The 21,006-nt window shown below is 40.1% G+C and overlaps 1 protein-coding gene across 1 annotated transcript; it reads left to right on the forward strand.

The window, feature by feature from the left end:
* Positions 1 to 11,885: 11,885 nt before the first annotated feature.
* MLN (motilin) lies at positions 11,886 to 18,330 on the forward strand. Its single transcript, XM_089518606.1, has 4 exons — positions 11,886 to 12,002; positions 14,091 to 14,195; positions 16,329 to 16,437; positions 18,242 to 18,330. Exons 1-4 carry the CDS (start codon positions 11,886 to 11,888, stop codon positions 18,262 to 18,264), a joined length of 354 nt encoding a protein of 117 aa, XP_089374732.1. The 3' UTR covers positions 18,265 to 18,330.
* The last annotated feature ends 2,676 nt before the right edge of the window (positions 18,331 to 21,006 follow it).

Consider the following 21,006-nt stretch of genomic DNA (forward strand, 5'->3'; position numbering starts at 1 on the left):
TTGGCAAGAAGGCTTCTCTGGGCAGAACCTTTGCTACTGGCTCAGCTAACACAGGGAGGGGGTCCTTTCTCCCACTCGCATCCAAAGATTTGGACCGGTCAACGAGGCTCCCTTTTTAGTGCACTTTTCCCTATATTTTATACTTTACCTGTTCCTGAAGAGATGATTCTTTTTCTATTTTTTCTTTTCCCTTTCCTTTTTCCCCAGTGAATTTTCAAATTACTAAATGGTCTCACATAGGCTAAACTCTGTTCCTACCACTGAGCCAATCCTTATGTTCAGCCCTTCCAATCAAGATGTTGGATGGCGCCAGGGCCTTCTCACAAGGGTCGGCTCAATGCCAAAAACACACAGAGCCTGCAGGAAGATAAGTTCTTCCACTCTTTGCCAATTCTTGCTTGCCTTTACTCCTGGCTGGCTCGCCAAATATGTAACAGAAATTTCAGGAAACTTAAATTTCTAGGATTGGCATAGCAATAGAATGGCAAGAGGACCTAGTAATTGAAAATCCATAAGTTTATTTCCAATTGTCGACAAAGGAAAACAATGAACTCAGTGGAATTCAAGTTCCAAAAGCTGAGACCCCGAACAAGACAAAATGGCTCTTTTTATATTATTCAAGACAAAGAAGCTTCTTCAATACACCTGATTGGCTAATTACAATTTAAACATACAGAATTCTTACAATCAGAACAGAAATACATGCATACATTAAAACTGCATCATCACTCCTTACCCCCTCCTGTAGGAATTCAGTGGCTTTCTTCCTAACCTTGCTTCTGAATGTCCTTATCTCAGTAGTTTATGTTATGTCTTTTTACTGGTGCCAGCTTCCATCCAGGTCAAGATGCACTCCTTATTCCTTTGCTCTAGTTTCACTAAACTCCAAGCCTTTATTTCAAAAACCATCTCTCTGGCTGACAAAGGTGACTCCATCTTTCTATAGTTTTTTTATTTCAACAAGGAATATTTCCACCACAATATAAAACAGAATATGCTTTCTATATTTTCTTCATTGTCTCAGCATTTTCCATTCATTTTGTACTAACATGAATGAAGACAAGAGAGTTCAGGCAAAGAGGATCAGACCCCAGGATGTCCAATTTAGACTTATACGTGTTTTTCTTTTTCTTTTGCAATGTCATCAGTGAAGGTAATTCACAAACAGCAAACACACTCTTTGCCAAGGGAGGCACCAGCATTAATGCATGAAAGACATGCTCCGCTAGGTAAAAAAAAAAATTAAGAAGGAGCATTCAGTAATCTTGCAAGGCAAACAAAAAGGAGGTAAAAAACTAGGGGCTTTGCCTGGTAGAAGAGATAAGTCAAGGGGAGTACAAACAAATGGGGAAAGGTACTGGGTTTGGGGTTCCAGAGTATTGTGCTAAAATTATAAATGCATAAAGATTTAAAAGTACTGTTGTGCGAGGTAACATCATAGTACACTCGCATACAGTTAAGAAAGAAAAGAGAGAGTGAGAGAAGCAGATTGTGTTGTATAGATCTGGGCAACGCCCTCTCAGTTGTAGCAAAGCAACACACTTCCCTGAGCCTTATGGTGCAATTGGCTCAGAGCAGAATCCATGAATTCACCCTGGAGCTCTGGTCTCTTGCAACCATTTGCAAGCCTGACAGCTGGTCAGAAAATGTTTGCGGTGTTTTGTTATTGTTGTGCTTTTTTAACCTGATGAAAAAAGTAAACCCTTTTCTCTGTTCTTATTCAAGAAGAAAATTTGCTTTAATCTTTTAGAAACTGTAGGTTTTCTGGTTTCTGGGAGCTCTGAGTCCATGGAAATGATGTGCAAGATAATGGAAACAATGTGCAGCAACATTTGGTTCAAAAATAGCCAGAATAATAGTTCTGGATTGTCAAGTTCTTTAGAATAACGAATACACAGCAGTTGAACAGCAACCATAAATGGGCTTATTTAAGGCCGCAATTTGAAACAAATTAAGGTTGCTCAAAATGTTCCAACTAAAGTACTAATGTAAGGAGAAGGTAATGGTGGTGGTAAGTGATTTATTAACAAAGAGCAAATGCAAAGTGGATTTCAGTAGTGATTTACTACAATCTGTTGTTTTCCAGTGGAAAATGTAATGCAAAGATGCCCTAATTGACAGTAACAAACCATTATGATCTGATTGAGGAAACTGTTGCATTTTCACCACTGATTATATAGATGTAATGCGAGCACAACAAAATTCTTAGCATCCCCAAAATCAAAGTGAAGTTAGTTGCTACAAATAGCAACCTAACCCTATGTCTCTACTGATCCTCCCAGCATATCTCCACTATCACAACAACAAATTCAACTGTTAAAGCAGGGAGGGGAATGAAGTGGGCTTCTGTACATAGTTGGACTCCAGTTCCCAATCTCCTTAGCCATTGGCTATGTTGGCTAGGGCTGCTAGGAATTACAGTCTAACAACATCCAGAGGGCTCTATAAGTGGGGGAATGTCTTGTCCTCCCTCAGAGCTTGGGGAAGACAAGCCAGCTGGGGGATTCTAGGATAGCTTTGTTATAATTCAGGTTGGACCAAAATGCATATTAAATGCAGAATGAGGAATTATTAACCGAAAGAAGCAAACTGACATGGCTAAAAGTATCCCAAGCAGGAATGCCCAGGAATACCAGCAGGGATTATTTTGAATGCACATTTCAAGTGCCTGCCACTATGTAATCCCAAGGAAACCATTTTGGTAGGTGCCCAAAAACTCTGTGCCCATCCAGACTAATTTGCTAACCTTTAAAATTTACACAAAGATTTACACAGAGAGTGTAGTGGTATTGTTACACTCAGTGTTTTGTAACTTTTACAAGTACAGAGAGGAAAAGGAACATTAGTTATCATCAGGATTGAGTTCCTTTTGCCCATTTCCTCTTTCCCATAGCAGCTCTCAAGCATGCCCAGACAGGGCCACTCTCATATAGTTTATTGTCATCAAATCAGCTTCAGCTTATAGCAGCCCTAACATCTATGACACCTCTTTTCAGTAGTACTATGTAGGTCCTGCAGACTCAGGGCTGCAGCTTCCTTAATTTAGTCTATCCAGCTGTAATGCAGTTTTCCTTTTTTCCTACTACCTCCCACTTGACCAAGCATGATTGTCCTCTATGTTTCTTTGTTTGTTTGTTTGTTTCCTGCTCCCAAGGCTGGGACTCAGGGCAGCTTACAACACTAAAAAAAAAACACCATACAGTTAAAAACATACAAAAATAGTATATTAAAATAGAATTAAATTGCTACAATAATTACAACAAATTTGACACTAAAATCCAATTTAAAAGATTAAAATGCTTAAAATACATTAAAACAATATAACAGCACCCGTCACCTGCCTTAACAACTTTCTGTTTTAAAAGCCTGTCTAAACAAATAGGTCTTAGCTTGCTGGCAGTAGGATAACAAAGAAGGGGCCATCCTGGCCTCTTTGGCAGGGAGTTCCATAGTCTAGGGGCAGCCATGGAAAAGGCCCTCTCTCGTGTCCCCACCAACTGTACTTGTGATGGTGGTGGGATGGAGAGAAGGGCCTCCCCTGAGGATCTCAGAGCACCGGCTGCCTCATATATGTCATCATCTCATGATACGGCCAAAGTATGACAGCACCAGTTTGGTAATTTTTGCTACTACAGAGAATTCAGGCTTGACTTGTTGTACGACCCATTTCTTGATCATTTTGGCAGTCCATTGTATCCATAGATACAGCACAACTCTCCTCCAGAAGCACATTTCAAATGAGTTGATTCTCTTCCTGTCAGCTTTATTCACTATTCAGCTTTCGTAACCATATAAAGAAACTGGAAATATGATAGCATGGATGATCCTGACTTTGGAATTCAATTATATATCTTTGCACTTGGCCCACATGATGTATTCAGAGAGATATACAGGAGGATCATGTCATGTTGGCATTGCAGAATTGTTTTCATGGTTATGGACATGCTGTGAAGAGCCATGGGGTGGCAGCAGGAAGAGACATCATTATCTCAAATCACCTGTTGCTTATAATGCAAAAGAAAAAGAAATTCAACAGGATTATGGAGATAGTGCTGGCAAGACATTTCAGTCCTCAAGGACACCTCTGGATTGACCTCCCAATGGCTATTGTGGAGGATCAGACACTCTTCCAAAGTTGATACAATTCCTAATATAGCTTCAGTCAGATGAACTAGAGTCTCTTTCTTTCTTTAAAATCTGATAAACTACAGGGGAAGGAAGGTGAGAAACAGTCTTTCAGCATAGGGCAAGGGATAAAAGGATACCCGGAAAATGTATAGTGATGCATATATCGCAGCATGAGAAAAACGTGTGTTACCATGTATTTTCTGCTTATTATAGGAACATGCACACTATCCTGGGCACAACATAGCATGAACACAACATTGGGTAATATGGTGTTTCGATGTATGTTGTGCTTTTTCATGTGAACTAGGTGAAATATGCAGTGCACAGTTAATAAATGAGGGAGGTGACCTTAGAATGGCCAGCAGTACACGTGTTATCTCCTTTGATGGGAGCCATATAGAGAAGACTTCAGTTGGTCTATATGTAATTGGTTGTTCTAAAGTTGAGACTCTTATTATTTCAAGTATTGTGGATGCTGCAGAGGGCTGGATATAGCCTACAAGAGGCCGCAGAAGTTACAACAAAGCAATATGGGGTTAGAAGGTTTAAGAGGACAAAGGGGAAAGAAAGAGGCTGAAGTTCAAAAGTGCAGGATGCAATTAATATTTTCTTAAGCCACTCACACATGCATGCCAGAGAGTAACTAGGTGGGGGAGTTTTGCTGCATGGAGAAAGGTTGTTGTTGTTGCTGCTGCTGCTGCTGCTGTTGTGTGCCTTCAAGTAATTTCCAACTTATGACAGACCTAAGATGAATCTATCATGGGTTTTTTTTAGCAAGATTTGTTCTGAGGAGGTTTGCCATTCCCTTCCCCTCAGGCTGAGAGTATATGACTTCCTCAAGGTCACTCAGGGTGTTTCATGGCCACACTGGCTACACTGGCTCTGTGCAAAGAAAGTCCTCTCCAGAAATTAGGTTTCTAGTGCAAGAGATTACATTTACTTAGCCTGGTTAGGCTTTCCCAAAGAAGTCCTTGGGATGCTAAAATCTCAGCTACAACAGTAGAAAGAGGAGATCTTGGAAACAATATCTGATGCAGGCAAACTTAAAAAAAAAAAAAAAGATCCTCTGGACCAAAATCAGGAATTAAAGAGAGAATAAACTAAGGATATTACCCAGGAAACTCCTGGATCAGAGTGAGGGTCCTCAGAGAGTGATCTGAAATACACCTAAAGCTTCAACTAAAAGGATGATACGCAAAGCCTATGCAGTGTTTTCAGCAATATTTCAGCAAGAAGCTTTTCACAAATCAGAAAAATCAGTCAAATATGGAAACAAACCACTACTGAAAAATAAATTGTCTTGAAATATTAGCTCTCTTTTATACAGAATTTGATTGGAAAAAACATACTCCTCTTTGTTTATGTCCTCTAAAACAAAACAAAGCCAAAATCCATGCAAACTATTTCATTGTCTTGAGAAGACATTAAAGGGTATTTGGCTTGACAATCACCCATATGAGTTGGTCTCATGTCACTATAGCTTTCAGGTAGATGCATCATGTGCAGCAGGATACAAAGCTCTTTACCTGAGGATATTAATTTATATTCAAAAAATTAACCAGTATTTCTTGCACCTACATTGCATAGTGGTAGGTAATGTAGCTACTGTTCACATTTTCTTCCAGCCTGGGAGCTGACTCCAGGGTTTGCTAGAGAGGCCTTCTGTTTCGACCAGTGCTAACCCCTCTCCTATATTGCCCCAGATAGACTGATTTAACTGGCACTTACTTGTAGCTTGTAGCTTCTGTGTCAGTAGGGCATTGAATCTAGTCTAGGTTTTAGTACAAATTTTTTAAAAACATATCGAAAACAGCTTCAGTGCCTTTAAAATTTAGACTGAAATCTGGATTGGATTTACTGTCCCGCTGATATGGAAGCCACCAGCTGCCACTTCCATAAGAAAGATCATATGCACACATATCTTGGCTCCAGTCTTTTACCAATACAGGCAGTTCAAGAACAATTTCCCTTCTCCACTCCACATTGACCTCCCAATTGCTCTTCTACCTACAGAGTTCCAAACAATGGTTTCCTTGCAAACATGTTAAAGAAGTCTAGGGAAAGAACACAGGGAGCTGCTTTATCAGAAGTCAGGCCATTGGCCCTTAGACCTGAGTAAAAATCTACATCTGGGCTGGGCTGACACTGAGAGGTTTTCTGCCTCTTTTTCACTGCATCATTCCTCAGCAAGTGGCAATCTCCCACTCTTGAATAAAAGTCGGGGGGGGGGCTAAAACAGATGTTGTTGTGTGCCTTCAAGTCATTTCTAACCTATAGCAAACCTGTCACAGAGTTTTCTTGACAGGTTTCTTCATTCAAGGTTTGCCCTTACCATGCTCTGAGGCTGAGAGACTGTCACTTGTCCAAGTTCACCCAGTGGGTTTCCATGGATTTGAACCCTGGTTTCCAGGGTTGTAGTCCCATACTGAAACTACCATACCACCCTGGCTCACTAAAATAGACTAGGAGTTCTGAAATAGCCTTTAAATGTCCAATTGCACCCCCTGGAGGTGTCTGGTGTACAATTCACTCATTTTTAGAGCAAAAAAAAAGTATGCAGCATGCGGGTATAATGTACAATGGAAGGCATCTAGAAGACAGAGGAGCTGTATGCAACTAACAGATAATACAAGGTCATGCACTAAGGGGAGTAGGTTTCCAAAATTTCAGATAGAAGTCCTTTCCCCCATTCTAGTAAATGGTCCCAAGGTTTCCACTTTTGAAACTTACTTTTAAAAAAATGATTTGCTCTTATCAGTCACAGTGGTGCATTAAAGTAATGCTTTGCCTTCACTAATTGCAACACTTGGGGGTAAGTAACATGTTGCTTTACCTGTTGCTTTTTTTTCTTTTAGCCTTACGATTCATGACTAAATGTTAAAATGTCTCTAATAATGTCTTTAAAAATCTTTAGAGAAAATATTTTAAAACTTTTAAAAAGTAACAAGAGCTCATGCTGCCAATTTCTTTCTTTCACTTAATCTCAAAGGTGCTACAAGATATCTCTAAGAGCATGTTACATTAATAAAAAGTGACTTTAGTTCCCAATAGTTACATCTTTTTTAAATGTAAGTTTGATGCATCGTATTTACCCAAAAAAAGCACAACCCCCATGCTATAGCTTAAGACCCCCACGCTAGTTAAGGGTTATATTTAATTTTTCTGAATCCCCATAATTGCACACATTTTCTACTGACCATCTAAGAGAGTCAATCTAGTTAGAATCTAACTGTTAGATAGTGTGGACTTCCAGAAAGAATCCAGAGACATCTTCTTCTTGCTATAAAACACCTAAGGTACTGGGAACTGTTCCATTCTAGCTGAGACCACCCTACTTTCATAGCTGATGGGTTTTTGGTTTTGGTTTTGTTTTTTTTTGTTTTTTTTGGATGAACGTAACATTCATTATGCACTTATAAATATTAGTTTGTAAGAAAAGGAAACAAGGACCAAATTAGATGTCATATAAGTTACTAGACTCCACACAAGCATGTGCATAACCATATAACTCTTCTGATACATTTTTCTGTTGTTCTTGCTTTGAATTTGGACATACAGCTGATGCCAGTATCTGGATAAACCATGATTCCAGTATAATACAACAGCCCTGGCCACCTATCTATAGCAGAAGCTTCTCAGATCCCTTCTGTGCTCTTTTATACAATCAAAACAGTAAATGCAGTTCAGCATCTCTTGCACTGATATTATCACTGCAGCATCTTGCACTATCTGAAGGATACTCTGCAACACTTTAATAGATAGGTATGGATCAAGGTAGAATTGAACAACATAGCCATGTTAGTCTTGAAAATCAGTATGCAAAAGGATTTTTAGCACTTTTGAGGCTAACTGAGAGAAAGATGTTGGTAGCTTTAGGTTTTGTAGACTTTCATAGACTTCAGTCTACTTCCTCAGATGCATCTAAGAAAGTAGGATGAAATCTGTGAAAGCCAATGCTACCAACAAGTAGTGTCATTGGGGAGCTCTGGGGTGCAGGCCACATCAGGTGACAGCCCAGAAGGGGGGTGATACCCAGTCAGCCCCCTGCACCAGCCTCCCTGTGCCATCCATGTGTGCCATTCCATCCGCACATGCACTTGTCCCCATGTCCCTACATGGACTGCTCTGGTCTGCACATGCATGCACTACTCCACACACCCCATATATACTACTCTGGTCCATGCCTGCAGGGAGCTTTGGTCTGTATGTGTGCGCTGTTCCACCCCCACCCCCCCCACACACACACGCTGCTCTGGCCCTGCTCCAGCCGCTGCATGTGAGTACTGCTCTGGCCCTCTCACATGCACATTGCTACGTCCTCATGCATGTGCTGCTCCATTGTGCACATGCACACTCTGTCTTATGTACCCCCCCGCTCCAGGGAATCCCACCAGAAGTCCTGCCCCAGAAATCCTACTCCCCAGAAGGCCTGTCCCCCTACACCGAGTGACACCCAATGCAGGAACACCACTGCTACCAACTTCTTTCTTTCTCTTAGTTAGTTTCAAGTGCTATAAGATCTTTTTCAATATGGATCAAGTTGTGTAGGTACAATAGGAATTGCCTGTTTTGGATACACCCAATTAATGTACCAGCAACAACATTTGATGTGGAAATACCATCCAGTTCATTCTATTAGTACCATGTAAGTGACATCATGCTCAGTTCTTTTTCTTTCCTCATGCTCTAATACATCTGAACAATAAATGTGCTAGTAGAATGAGTTTTTTAGGTGCTGCACAATATTGGTTTCAGATTGTGCCCAGTTTTATTGGTACATAAAGACTTAGTTTGGAACTAAATCTGACCCAAGAGCAATACTTGAATTATGCCGAAAGCACTTTTAAAAAAATTAATTAAGTCTCATGATAAAAATGAGCAAGCCTTCTAAGTACTTAGACCATGCTTCATTAAATTTACTCAAGAAAGAGCATTTAATAATTAAAAGGGCTCTTGAATGTTTACATAAATCCTCCTTGTGATGTGGTATTGCTGTCCACTCAAGGCGAAAACTGGTTTACAGCAGCCCCTTAAAGTCAAGCTCCCATAGAGCAGGAATGACAAACCATATTGCTAGCTCTGTACAACTGATCAAGCTTTATTAAGGAGCTCAGCACACCAATGGGAATTGACCAGATGAGCATATTAGGTCTCTTATAAGATTAGGGACTGTAACACAGTTGTCTGATGTCCCCCTTCACCCCTATATATGCAGCTTATGGAGGAACAGAAAAAAGGAAAGTCATCCTTGTCCTTATAACAACAATAAAGCAATCTGCTTTCCTGCCAAAATCAACATACAATTTTCATCAGGGGATGAATTGTAAGAAGGAGGAAAATTCATGTACGTTCTAAATCACTAGATTTCAGAAACAAAGCTACAAATCTACAATAGCGCTTAACAATAATTTAAGACTCCTGGAGATTTGGTTACAAATTTTTGGTTATTTCTTAATAGTAAGCCAGTGGTGCCAGTGAACAGTTAGAGAAGATCCCATAAGTTTCATATCAACTGAACGAAAAGGGTGTGGTAGCTAGAAAAGTTAAGAAAATGGACCAAAAGAGAATAAATTCATTTGAGATGTGGTGCTAGAGAAGAGTGCTGAGGATACTGTTGACAGCAAAAAGAACAAATAAATAACCAATTGTTTGTCCTTGCCCACCAAGCAAAAATGGGTAAGTATGTTACTTTGAAATAGGTTTCCAGTTCAGGTTTGGAGACAAAGCACAAAATATTATTTGCAGATTCAAACATAACAGTAAATTATGATTTGCCTGAATATAAAAGTGAGAAAGGAGGTTGGAACATGCAAGAAGGGAATAGAGATGAAGGGCAATACATGTAAACCCAAGGCTGGCCAGACCACAGTTTAGCATTACATTTGATCCAACTCAGTGTGACAATATTTTTACTCCAAACACTGGCATTTCAAATGAGCCTAAGTCATTCACTAAAAACTAGCAGGAATTGCTTGATAAGAAGCTTAGTAACTGTTAGACCTGTATTGGCAAACCTATAGCACGCATGCTGGTTCTGGCATGTGGCCTGGTCCGCCAGGGCATGGCAGGCACAAATGGAAGGGAAGGGCACAGGTGCATCTGTTTGCCCCAGCTCCTTGTCTTGGCCCAGTTTGCCCTAGTACAACAAGGCCGCGAGGAGCCAGCTGGCAGCACAGACATTCCAGCCGGACATCCCTCCCCTACCACCTGGAAATCCTGCCCTTTGCAATTGGGGTTCTGTAGTTTGTTGTTGTGTGCCTTCAAGTTATTTCGAAGAGCCAATATGTTTGAATCCCTGCTCAGCCATGGAAATCCATTTGGGCAAGACACACTCTCTCACTCTCAGAGAAAGGCAATGGCAAGCCTCCTAGAACAAATGCTGTCAAGAAAGTGCCATGACAGGGTTTCCATAAGTCGGGAATAACTTGAAGGTATAGAACAGTGCAATTTGATGCTTACTAGCAAAGCTCTAATTTGACATTTCACATGTAATTAAATATCAGAGCTACAAAGAGCTACTTTGTTGGACTACAACTCCTAAAATACAGTGTCCATTTTAGCTGGATATTCTAGACCTTGTGCTCCAAAAAAAAGAATACTTCCACACTTTGTGAAAGACCACCCTATGCAGAATGTTCACCTAGATTTGTCTGCAATTTTCTATCTGTTGGAGCACTAGAATAGAAAAAAAAGGCTCTTCAGAAGAATAAATGTAGAAAGAGATCCTTAGAGAGTTAAAGACAAAAACTATTGGAACTTTTGGCTGTGACTCCAGTTCTCCAGTCAGCGAGACTTGCTCTTAATGCTCACAAAAAGGAATCTAGTGGCATGTCAGAAGGTCATTTTTGCTTCTATAAAAGCATTTTATATCATTGCATGCTTGGGCTAAAAAGGGAAACAGGCTCCTATTTAGGACATGAAAAGCACTCTGTAAATAGAGCAAAATAGGATGTGATGCCTGGTGATTAATAAGCACTTATTCGTTATTCAGCTAGTCAGCTAAAAGCACTGATAACATGTGCAATTTACTGACTAAACTGCAGACCACTTGAAACTATTACTGCTGTGACTTCAGATCCCTGTTTACTGTAACTGAGATACTCACACAGGACGGCAAAGAAACAAAGATGGAATGTCTTCTATCCCTTGCACCTGACACACACAACCTGACATTTCTCTTTTCAGTAGTCATTCAAATTCTAGACAATTTGTCATTACAGTGATCCTAAATAGGATGAAAGTTCTGAGGATTCAATTATTCTGATAATATTATTGTCGCAAACAGTGGTGAGACAATATTTCCAATGTCTAATACTAGCCTTCCCCCAACTAATATTGTCCAGATGGGCTTTTGAAAACAGATGTAGCTTCAAGCCATGTTATTAATAGAGCATGTGGATGAGCCTCAAGTGAGAGACTGGCAAGGGCTCAGGTTCTGCATACATGGGAACCTAGAAGAGAACATAGTTGAGCAGTAATATACATTCACTGTATGTAACACTGCTATAGCTCAGTGTTAACATTTTTGTGGGAGCTTTTTATTTTAGTAGCCAGCAGTGAGCTGTCACAGTCCCAATCTAATAAAATCATCAGAGATGACTGCTAAGCCTTAACTGTGACAATAATTTCTGACCACAGTGAAAAATGTACAATCTGAACTGAAAAATCAAACTAAGCTGCCCAGCTAGTCCATAAATAATTTCATGTGACCTTCCTGTCTTATTTTGTGTGTGTTTGTTTTTCTCTCATGCTCCAGGATGGTTCCAAGAAAAGTGATGGCAACACTTCTACTCCTGTACCTGGTAGCCATGCTGGCTAAACAAAGCGAGGGCTACATAGCCTTTTATGGCCGGGAACATTTCAGAAAAATGGAGGTCAGCCTATGAATAAACAGTGTACCAATGGCCAAGAAGATCCATAGTTTACAATAGTGCAAACATTGTATGCAATAACTTCCAAGCTCAATTCCTGGTATCCTTAGATAGGGCTGGGGGGGCACCTCTTATCTGAACCCCCCCCCCACACACACACACACACAAAGCTGCTGCCAGCCATTATAGTCAATACTAGGCTAAATGAACCGGATGTCTGACTCAATTCCTATTTGACTCAGACATCTGAGCCAGCTTCCTATTTGACAAGATTAGAAAGAGTGTAGAGAAGTTTTCTTTCCTAATAGTGAAAACTGTCCCATTTCTTGAGGCTGTCATACTTTGGCCACATCATAAGATGGCATAGCACATTAGAAAATACAATGGTTCTGGGGAAGGTAGAGGGCAGTAGAGGAGATGGTTTAGTGGTTTGCGTGTTGCACTACAACTCTGGAGATTAGGGTTCAAATCCCCACTTGCCACATTCTCTCAGCTTCAAAGAAGGGCAGATGCAAACCCCCTTTAAACAAATTTGCCAAAAAACCCCAGTGATAGGTTTGTCTTAGGATAGGCTTGCCAACTCCAAGCAGAGAATTGTGTTGTGCAACTAGTTTCACCTTGTGTTGTGTGCCTTCAAGTTGTTTTCAACTTATGGCAATCCTAAGACAAACCTATCATTGAGTTTTGTTTGATTTGGTCAGAGGGGATTTGCATTCACCCTCTTCTGAAGCTGAAAGAACATGACTTCTGCAAGAACTATAGATCCCTGTCAGGGTTTGGAATTCCATGACCAATTAGGGATTCAAACCCTGATATCCAGAGTCATCGTCCAATGCTCAAACCACTACACCATGCTGGCTCTCAGTCCTACCTTACCATGCAATTCTCAAAATCTGAATAACAACTGGAGGGGAATCACATGCCACTTGACCCGTACTTTTGCTCCTTCAAAAGTTTTGGACAGCTCCCCTAAGCACTTATCATTGGCCATGCTGAATGGCCAGGTTTCCAGGAAATGAAGTCATGAACACCTGATGTTTCCCTACCCCTGAAATACATCTACTATTAGGTCAACAAGTTTTTGGTGTCATTCCCATACAGGTTGTCAAGACAACTGTGGATGCATCGGAACTGCAGAAATAGTCCAGATTGATAGTGTTTTAACTACCATTGCTCAATACTATGGAATCCTGGGATTTGTTGTTTGTTGTGGCACTGGAGCTTTTTGACAGAAAAGGCTAAATATTTCACTGAATTACAAATCCAAGAATTTGCACCATGGCAATTAAAGCAATGTCAAACTGCATTATTTCTGCAGGGCAGATGCTGCCTTAGAATGGCCTGACAACCAGTCATTCCAACTATTTGACAATGTTTGTGCTTTTTTAAAGTCCATGATAATGGCATGACTAAAATAAATCCCATTGGAGTAATTTGTTTTACTGGTGGCACTGTTCCTTCTCCAGATTAGGAAATTAATTTTCTTCTCTAACAAACGTGAAGTCAATCCAGATTTTGTTATACCATGCCATAAAGAAATTGAAAATATGGTTTAAAGAAGGTGGCAATCAGTACCCAATTCCAACAGCTCTATATGTCATTTATTTGAGGTAAAACAATGGGTTAGGAAGAACCATAGAATCTGGGGCACTGGAATATTTAACACAATATCAAAACTTAAATGAAACCTTATGTTTCCTGACACATGGGCTTAGTCTGAAAATGAAACAGAGCTATGATTGCAGTCTTATGCACTGGGATATCAGTTCCAATAAAGTCAGTGGACCTATTTACGAATAAGCATGCATAGGATTTCGCTGAAAGGGGGGCTTTTAACTGGATGTGTTGAAGGACATGTTGTGGCAAGCTGGCTTTGCCTATCACCTTTGTGTTATTATTTGAAATGGAAATTTACCATTCTTGTATTTATAACCAGCCTGAAAGTGGCATTTTCAGTCAGACCCTGGAAAGGTTTCTTTTTGGACTATAATTCCATGAAACCAATGGCTAGCTGGGGAGTTACTGGAGTTGTAGTCCAAAAAATAACTTTTCCAATCTCTGATTTCATTATCTTGTCTTTTATGACCCTAGGAGAGTGAGAAGAACCAAGCACAGAAGAAATCCCTGAGTCTGCAGCAGCGATCAGACATACAAGATTTTCCTGAACATTCAGAAGATGAAGGGCAAGTCATCAAGGTAATATGTATTCTGTATTCTGTAAACAAGATACACAGAACACATTGAACATGAGTTAGCAGTGTGATGCGGCAGCTAAAAAGGCCAATGCTATTTTAGGCTGCATCAATAGAAGTATAGTGTTTAGAACAAAGGAAGTAATGGTGCCACTCTATTCTGCCTTGGTCAGGCTACACCTGGAATATTGTGTCCCGTTCTGGGCACCACAATTCAAAAAGGATGTTGAAAAATTGGAGCGTGTCCATAGGAGGGCCACCAAAGGGCCTGGAAACCATGCCTTATGAGCAAAGACTTAGGGTCCTGGGTATGTTTAGCCTGGAAAAGAGATGGTTAAGAAGTAACATGATAGCCCTGTTTAAGTATTCAAAGGGGTGTCACGCTGAGGGTGGAGCGAGCTTGTTTTCTGCTGCTCCAGAGACTAGAACATGGAACAATGAGTGTAAGCTACAGGAAAAGAGATTCCACCTAAACATTAGGAGGAACTTTCTGACAGTAAGAGTTGTTCAACAGTGGAACACACTCCCTTGGAGTGTGGTGCAGTCTCCTTTGGAAGTCTTTAAGCAGAAGCTGGATGGCCATCTGTCGGGGATGCTTTGATTGTGAGTTCCTGCATGGCAGGGAGTTGGACTAGATGACCCTTGAGGTATCTTCCAACTCTATGATTCTATGAATCTATGACAGTTCTTCTAACACAACAATCAAAGCATCAGAATAAGCTGCACCGTTAGTTACTAATGAAAGGTGAACATTACTTGAATTTTCTTTCCACTAAGTCTTCACTTACATCTTTACAACTTCTGTGGGAAGAAAAAAATTATGTGGTGAAAGATTAGGAGAGAATCCACTAGTAGCTGATGACTTCCATGCCAATGAGATAGCGAATCCATTCTGGGTTTTAGACTGGATTTTAAAGATATTCAAGGTGCTGAATCGTGTCTGAGATAGGCGTGGCACCTCGGGCTGTAACCGCACTGCAGAAATAATCCAGGTTGACACAACTTTAATTGCCAGGACCTGTATCCTAAAAGTAATTTTTCCAAGCTCTCACTGAAAGGGATATCCCACTTGTATCAATTGGAACACTATACTGGCTAACCTAAGAATTATGCAGTTATACACGTTCTGATAGCTGTTCCATGTAGCTACAATGGTAGTGAATAAAAACTTAAAACTCACCACCATAGTTATTAATTGTACCATTCACTTCAGGTCAATAACTTAGCCATCTCTCATTTGCTCCATAGTTTGCATTCATGCAAAATGCGAAGCTTTCAATAATACCGACAAATTTTGCATAGTAGACCTTTATCACCAAGTTGAAAAAGTAAGAGTGTCTTTGGTTCCATTTCCATTTATATCCACTACAAACCCCACCACATCTATTCACTTTTCTTATTTTCAGCATTAATGTTCTGATAAACAAGGTTGCTGTCCTTTCTGTTCACTATTCTCTAGGCAGCTATGCAGTTGTGGAAATTTTGGTGAATTACACAAAATCCCCTCAGATCAGGAGAGACTCCATCCATCTCCTTTTCAAAAGTCTCCTCCTCAAAATCACTGTACCATTACCAGCATTGCTTCTTCAAACACATCTATCCAGTTTTATTGCCTGTCAGAAATGTTCACAAATCATAAAACTGTGACCAAACATAGGATCCCTCTTGTTTGCATTCAAAACTCTTAGCTACATGGAAAATGTATTTTAAAAAGAAATCTCTCCACAGCCATTGGAATGAAATACTTGTTTATGTGAACTCTCTCATTTTGTGTGAACAATCTCATTCAAGATTCTTGAATCCATTACAATCCAGTATAAATTTCCACTGATTTCAGTTACTATATATATGTGTCATGTACTGGACTGTAGCCCCAAGCTTTTAGAAAGCTGATAAATTGTTGAGACTCACAAGATCAGAAGCAACCATCTTTGACTTCTGCAACTGCCCTTTCAAAAAGAAACTTAACCCTGCTCCACAGGTCACACCATCGAATGTAAAATACTGAATTAGGAAATCCCTTGTAGCAATAACAAATGATCCAGGGCTAATGATTCCTTGCCCTTCAGTGTGTGTGATGGAGAATGTGGTTGTAATGTGGGTTTTCCTCGCTTGTTAATTCTGCTTTCCTTCACAGCTGACTGCTCCTGTAGAAATTGGGATACATATGAACTCCAGACAGCTAGAAAAATACGAAGATGTCCTGAAGGAACTCCTTACGGAGATATTACTAGACATTCAGAACGGTACTGTGTGGATCTCAAAATTTGCCTCTCCCCTTCTTTGGAAATCCCCTCTGTGCCAAGATTCCAGGAAGGGCTTTTATTTCATGTTAACTCGGGCGGGTTATAGACCGCCGCTTTGAGGCGGTCTGCCGCCGCCGCCGTTTGCTCCATGCGGGAGCTGCAGCAGTCACACCGCGCAGCTCCCGCACGGAGCAAAAAAGGAGCTCCAAAATGGAGCTCCTTCTTGCAGCGCCTCTGTGATGTCGTGAGGTGCCACTGGCGCATTCACGACATCATAGGCGCCATGACACGTCTGGATGCTATGCATCCGATACGTAAACATGGCGGCCCCCATGTGGAAGGGGCGCCGCCATGTTGTATGTATGGAATACGTACTAGGGTTAGGGGGGTGCAGAAGCACCACCCCTTCCTAACCCTAATACGTATTCCATACGTATTTTTTGGCGGTCTGTAACCCGCCTCACTTTTTAAAAAGCTCCTTGACAAAAAACATTAATCTTTTTCCTATCAACACCAGTCACAGCCAAGATAAAGGAGTACCCCAACTCATTTTTAATTTGCACAGGGTTTTTCAGATTCATATTTAGTTCTTCGCTGCTTGTGGACCACAGTTCTCATACTGGGTCATGCTGCATGGGGTATTCTAGGAGGTGCAGTTTATAAAGCAGCTTTTCTAAGCTTTGACTCCAGCATATAGAGGACAGATGACTTGCTGTAGAAAATGTGACCCTGCCTCAGGAAACACATCAATTTTTATTAAAATAGGGCTAGACAAGTGCACCCTACTATGGGAAAAGGAGATTAACTTACTTCCTCTCCAAAAGAGAAGAGAAATTGGTAATGCTGCCGGAAGAAAGGGGAGCAAGTCAAACTGATTATACATTTCCACCAAACAACCCTCAGTTCCACACCTTTGTGAGGGAATAATTACATATCTCCAGAAATAACAAAACATGTGAAAACATTTTGGAATTTGTATTCTCATAAAAACAAGGTAGTCCATAGATGTGCAAGACTAATTCAGTCTGGAGAAAGGCAATTGCAAGATGTCTGTTTTCATCAGCTGTTGAGCTGTTTTAATGTACTGCACTGCTAAGGCAATTCTAAGGTTTTGCTGAAGTCATAAGAAGACTTAACAGGATTACAATAAATAATGAATTGAGGCATTCTACTTCAAATTGGATAATTCAATACTCTTGATATGAGCTGCTCTTCATTCTCTTTGAAACTGAAATCAGATTTGGAAATGAATCAAATTATAGGCTTGTAAACAGATAATACTGTTGATAACTCTTTCAGGCTGCTTATCTTTCAGCCTTGAAATCAAAGTGCATTTATGTACATTGAGTTGGACATGAACATGGAACTCCACCTCACTTGGACTACTGGAGTTCAAGTTATGTAAAAACAAGAAGGAGGAAGTAAAACATGATTGTACTGAATACGTTAAGTCCTCAGACTATGCTGCAGCAAAATGTTCAGGTTATTTCTGCTTGGATAACTAGAGATAGATACTCAAAGCTACATGCTTTCAATAAATGAAATCTAACATGTACTATACTGTAATCAGACATGGCAATAGTCTAATGAAGTAGTATTATAATCCATCAAACACTACTATGTGAAGGATGCTTCTTACAACAATATGAAAGTGTTGATCTGACATCAGAATTGCTATAATAATCTGCTTGATTTCAAGCATTGTTTTGTTGTTGAAACTACCTTGGTCTTCTTTCATGTGACAAAGTAGGAAGAGCAGTATTGTTTCACAAACTTACATTTTTGTTGTTTCATCTCTTTGTAGTTAATTCATATTCTAAGAATTAGAAGATTTGAACGGAAGACTTCCTGCACATTTGTGAGACTCCACACAGTAGAAATACTGTCTGTAAGCTGCTGTAATGCGGTGGGGGAAATATACTTATGCTAGCTAATAAAACATGTGTCTCAAATATATGATTGGTTTGTTCAAAGCTCATTTGAAGGAATATGGAATGCAATAATAAAAGAAAGATGTCACGGCAAATCATTCTACGATTGTAAATTAGATTAAAATTCCATCTGACATTTTTCATGTATTTTTGAATACTTCTTTCCATCCCTAGTGAGATCAGAAGCACCATTCTGAAGATTTTTATATTAGTTATAGCCGGCGTATAGCCAGCTATATAGCCAGCTATATTCAGAACTTGGGCAAGTAACTTTGCCAAGCTGTCAATGTATTGCCACAACTCTGTGCATCAGAAATATAACAGCAGTCTGTGGAGGGGAGGAACTGCTAGTAGCATAGGAGGACACTACTCTGCTTGTCTCACATTGGATGCCAATATATTTGTGCAGAGATGCAACCAATTTTACGGCCCTATTAACTGGGGGATTCTGGGAATTGTAGGAGTTCTGCAGCATGTGAGCCATATAACATACAAGTTCATGATTTAGGACTTTAACCATGCCTGTTCATTCTTTTCTTGTGGGTTAGTGGTTTACCATATTAGAAACTCATCCTTATATCTGTAATGTAAACAAGACAAAAATGTGAAATCCACTTCAATTTCATGTTAATTGCTAACCACTTAAATGCCTGACATTTGATAAAGAGCTGTCACTTTCTAGGTGACAAAACTCTTAGCAGCAACAAGGTCTGAAGCAGAGGGCGAAGCTCTATGACAAGTTCTATGTGTGACACAGATTCAATTCCAATCCAATTTTGCACTTCCAAGTTAATGTGAATTCTTCTGTCACTCTGAATCATTGAAAGAGTAAGAACATTGCTGCCAAAACAGAACACATTCAGTTCTTATAACTGCTTTATTCTTTGGTATTAATACCAGTCTCAGTAATACCTAGTATCTAATTGATACTTACAGTCACCTATGGTGGGTATATTTTCCATACTCATCAAAATACCACTCAGTTCCTCTTGAATATCTTTCCATTTTTATAATGAATACAGGTAGAGATAACATACTGTACATCAAATGAAACGATGTCTCTCCAAGGTTGGAGCCAACTCAGGATAATTCCAGTAGCTGTGAAATGTGTGTTTTATTCAACCAATACAGCATCATTCATGATGTCTGAGATTATCAGCATTCTCCCTTCCCCCTGTGAGTTGTCATGCAGCATGCAGACATCCTTCTTCAAGGAGAGGAACAGATGGGCAGGAAAGGTGGCTTGATCTTGCTTGGCTGTCCCTTTGATCGGCCACACATTTGCACATGTGATGCTCCGCTGGCACATGGGATCGCTGCAACAATGTGTGAGTGATACATTGGCAAAGCACAATCATGGAGCCCCCTCCCATGCCCTCCTGCTGGACTGTCTGTGTGTATTGTAATTACATCCATTGGAGTTGTTGAGCTTTCATTTCTTTACTTTGCTGCAGCCCTGCACTTGTGTCAGGGTTGTTATATGCAGGCATGAAGATGCACATTTTCCACCTTGAGTTGGACTATCTTTTTTCTCCGGTATTTAATCCTGGAGTGCAGCTTTGGTCTGGTTTCCAGCCACTTTCAAGGAGTGCATCATCTAAATGTCCCACCTTCAAAGCAGCTTGAAATCATTTTATTTGGCCCATCTGCTTCATCCCAAAGATAATATCTTTTGATGTGGCAAGGATATAAAATTTCCCTAGTGTTCAAAATGTGGGAACATGAAATTCTCTCTCTCTCTCTCTCTCTCTCTTGAGCTTCCAGTAAAAATATTAATATTGACTCAACTGTAGTTGCATGTGTTACACAGGCAGGCTGCCCCAAAACCTACTAGGTCCCAGACAGCTCTGACCACTTTTCTCCAATGCTGTGTGTAAGGAAATTATAGCTGGTTCAGCATTGTTATTAGCAATAATCTCATCACCCTCCATAATCCTGATTCCACCAAGATAGCTGTTTGTCTGCTGCTAATCAAAGAGGGAAACTATGATCTTGATCAAGATCACTAGAAGATGACATCTCCCTATACAGAATCTCCTTGTTGAGATCTCCTTATGCAGAAATGAGGAAAATAGTAAGATTTATAAGGATTGAGAGGGAGGGGGCCTGTACTCAAGCGGCAACTGGCAGGCTATTCATCCTTATCCTCACTGACATAAGCAATAAAAGACACAAAACTGGCAGGGTTCTCTGCTGAATGAGGCTTACTTACAAGTAAAGAATCTTTAGAAAAAGATCTTGGCCACAGGAAAGGCCATTGCTAGATAATACAGCAATGGACTATATGTTGTAAGAAACTTCAATTTTAACACTATTCTCAGATAATATGAATGCAGAAAATCATCCTATTAATAAAGATAAAGGACTCTAATATGGAAACAACCTGGATTGTTGCATGAACAACATTCATAAAGCATTCAGTAAACTGTAATGAAAAACTCAGTTTGGAAGGAAGCAGCTTAGAAATGTAGCCTAACTGAAATGAATAGAAGAACGTATATTTTATTCCCTGGTAATATTCATGCCAACTAGCTGCACAGAAGGGACTGTTTTTGCTGTTAATTTAGCTACAGTCAGATCTTCTTCAGATTGGCACCAAGCTGGCCTGGCCTCCTACTTGAAACATTTGTCACTGGTT

This window comes from Sceloporus occidentalis, unplaced genomic scaffold (genome assembly GCF_023333645.1).
Source record: "Sceloporus occidentalis isolate IW3139 unplaced genomic scaffold, rSceOcc1.0.p SCAF_3, whole genome shotgun sequence".
NCBI classification, from domain to species: domain Eukaryota; kingdom Metazoa; phylum Chordata; class Lepidosauria; order Squamata; family Phrynosomatidae; genus Sceloporus; species Sceloporus occidentalis.

Excerpts from the sequence above, each read along its gene's own strand:
- MLN (XM_089518606.1), top strand. The coding sequence starts at position 11,886 with ATGGTTCCAAGAAAAGTGATGGCAACACTTCTACTCCTGTACCTGGTA. Across the intron at positions 12,003-14,090 it reads AACATTTCAGAAAAATGGAG|GAGAGTGAGAAGAACCAAGC; the intron begins GTCAGCCTATGA and ends TTATGACCCTAG. Across the intron at positions 14,196-16,328 it reads ATGAAGGGCAAGTCATCAAG|CTGACTGCTCCTGTAGAAAT; the intron begins GTAATATGTATT and ends TTTCCTTCACAG.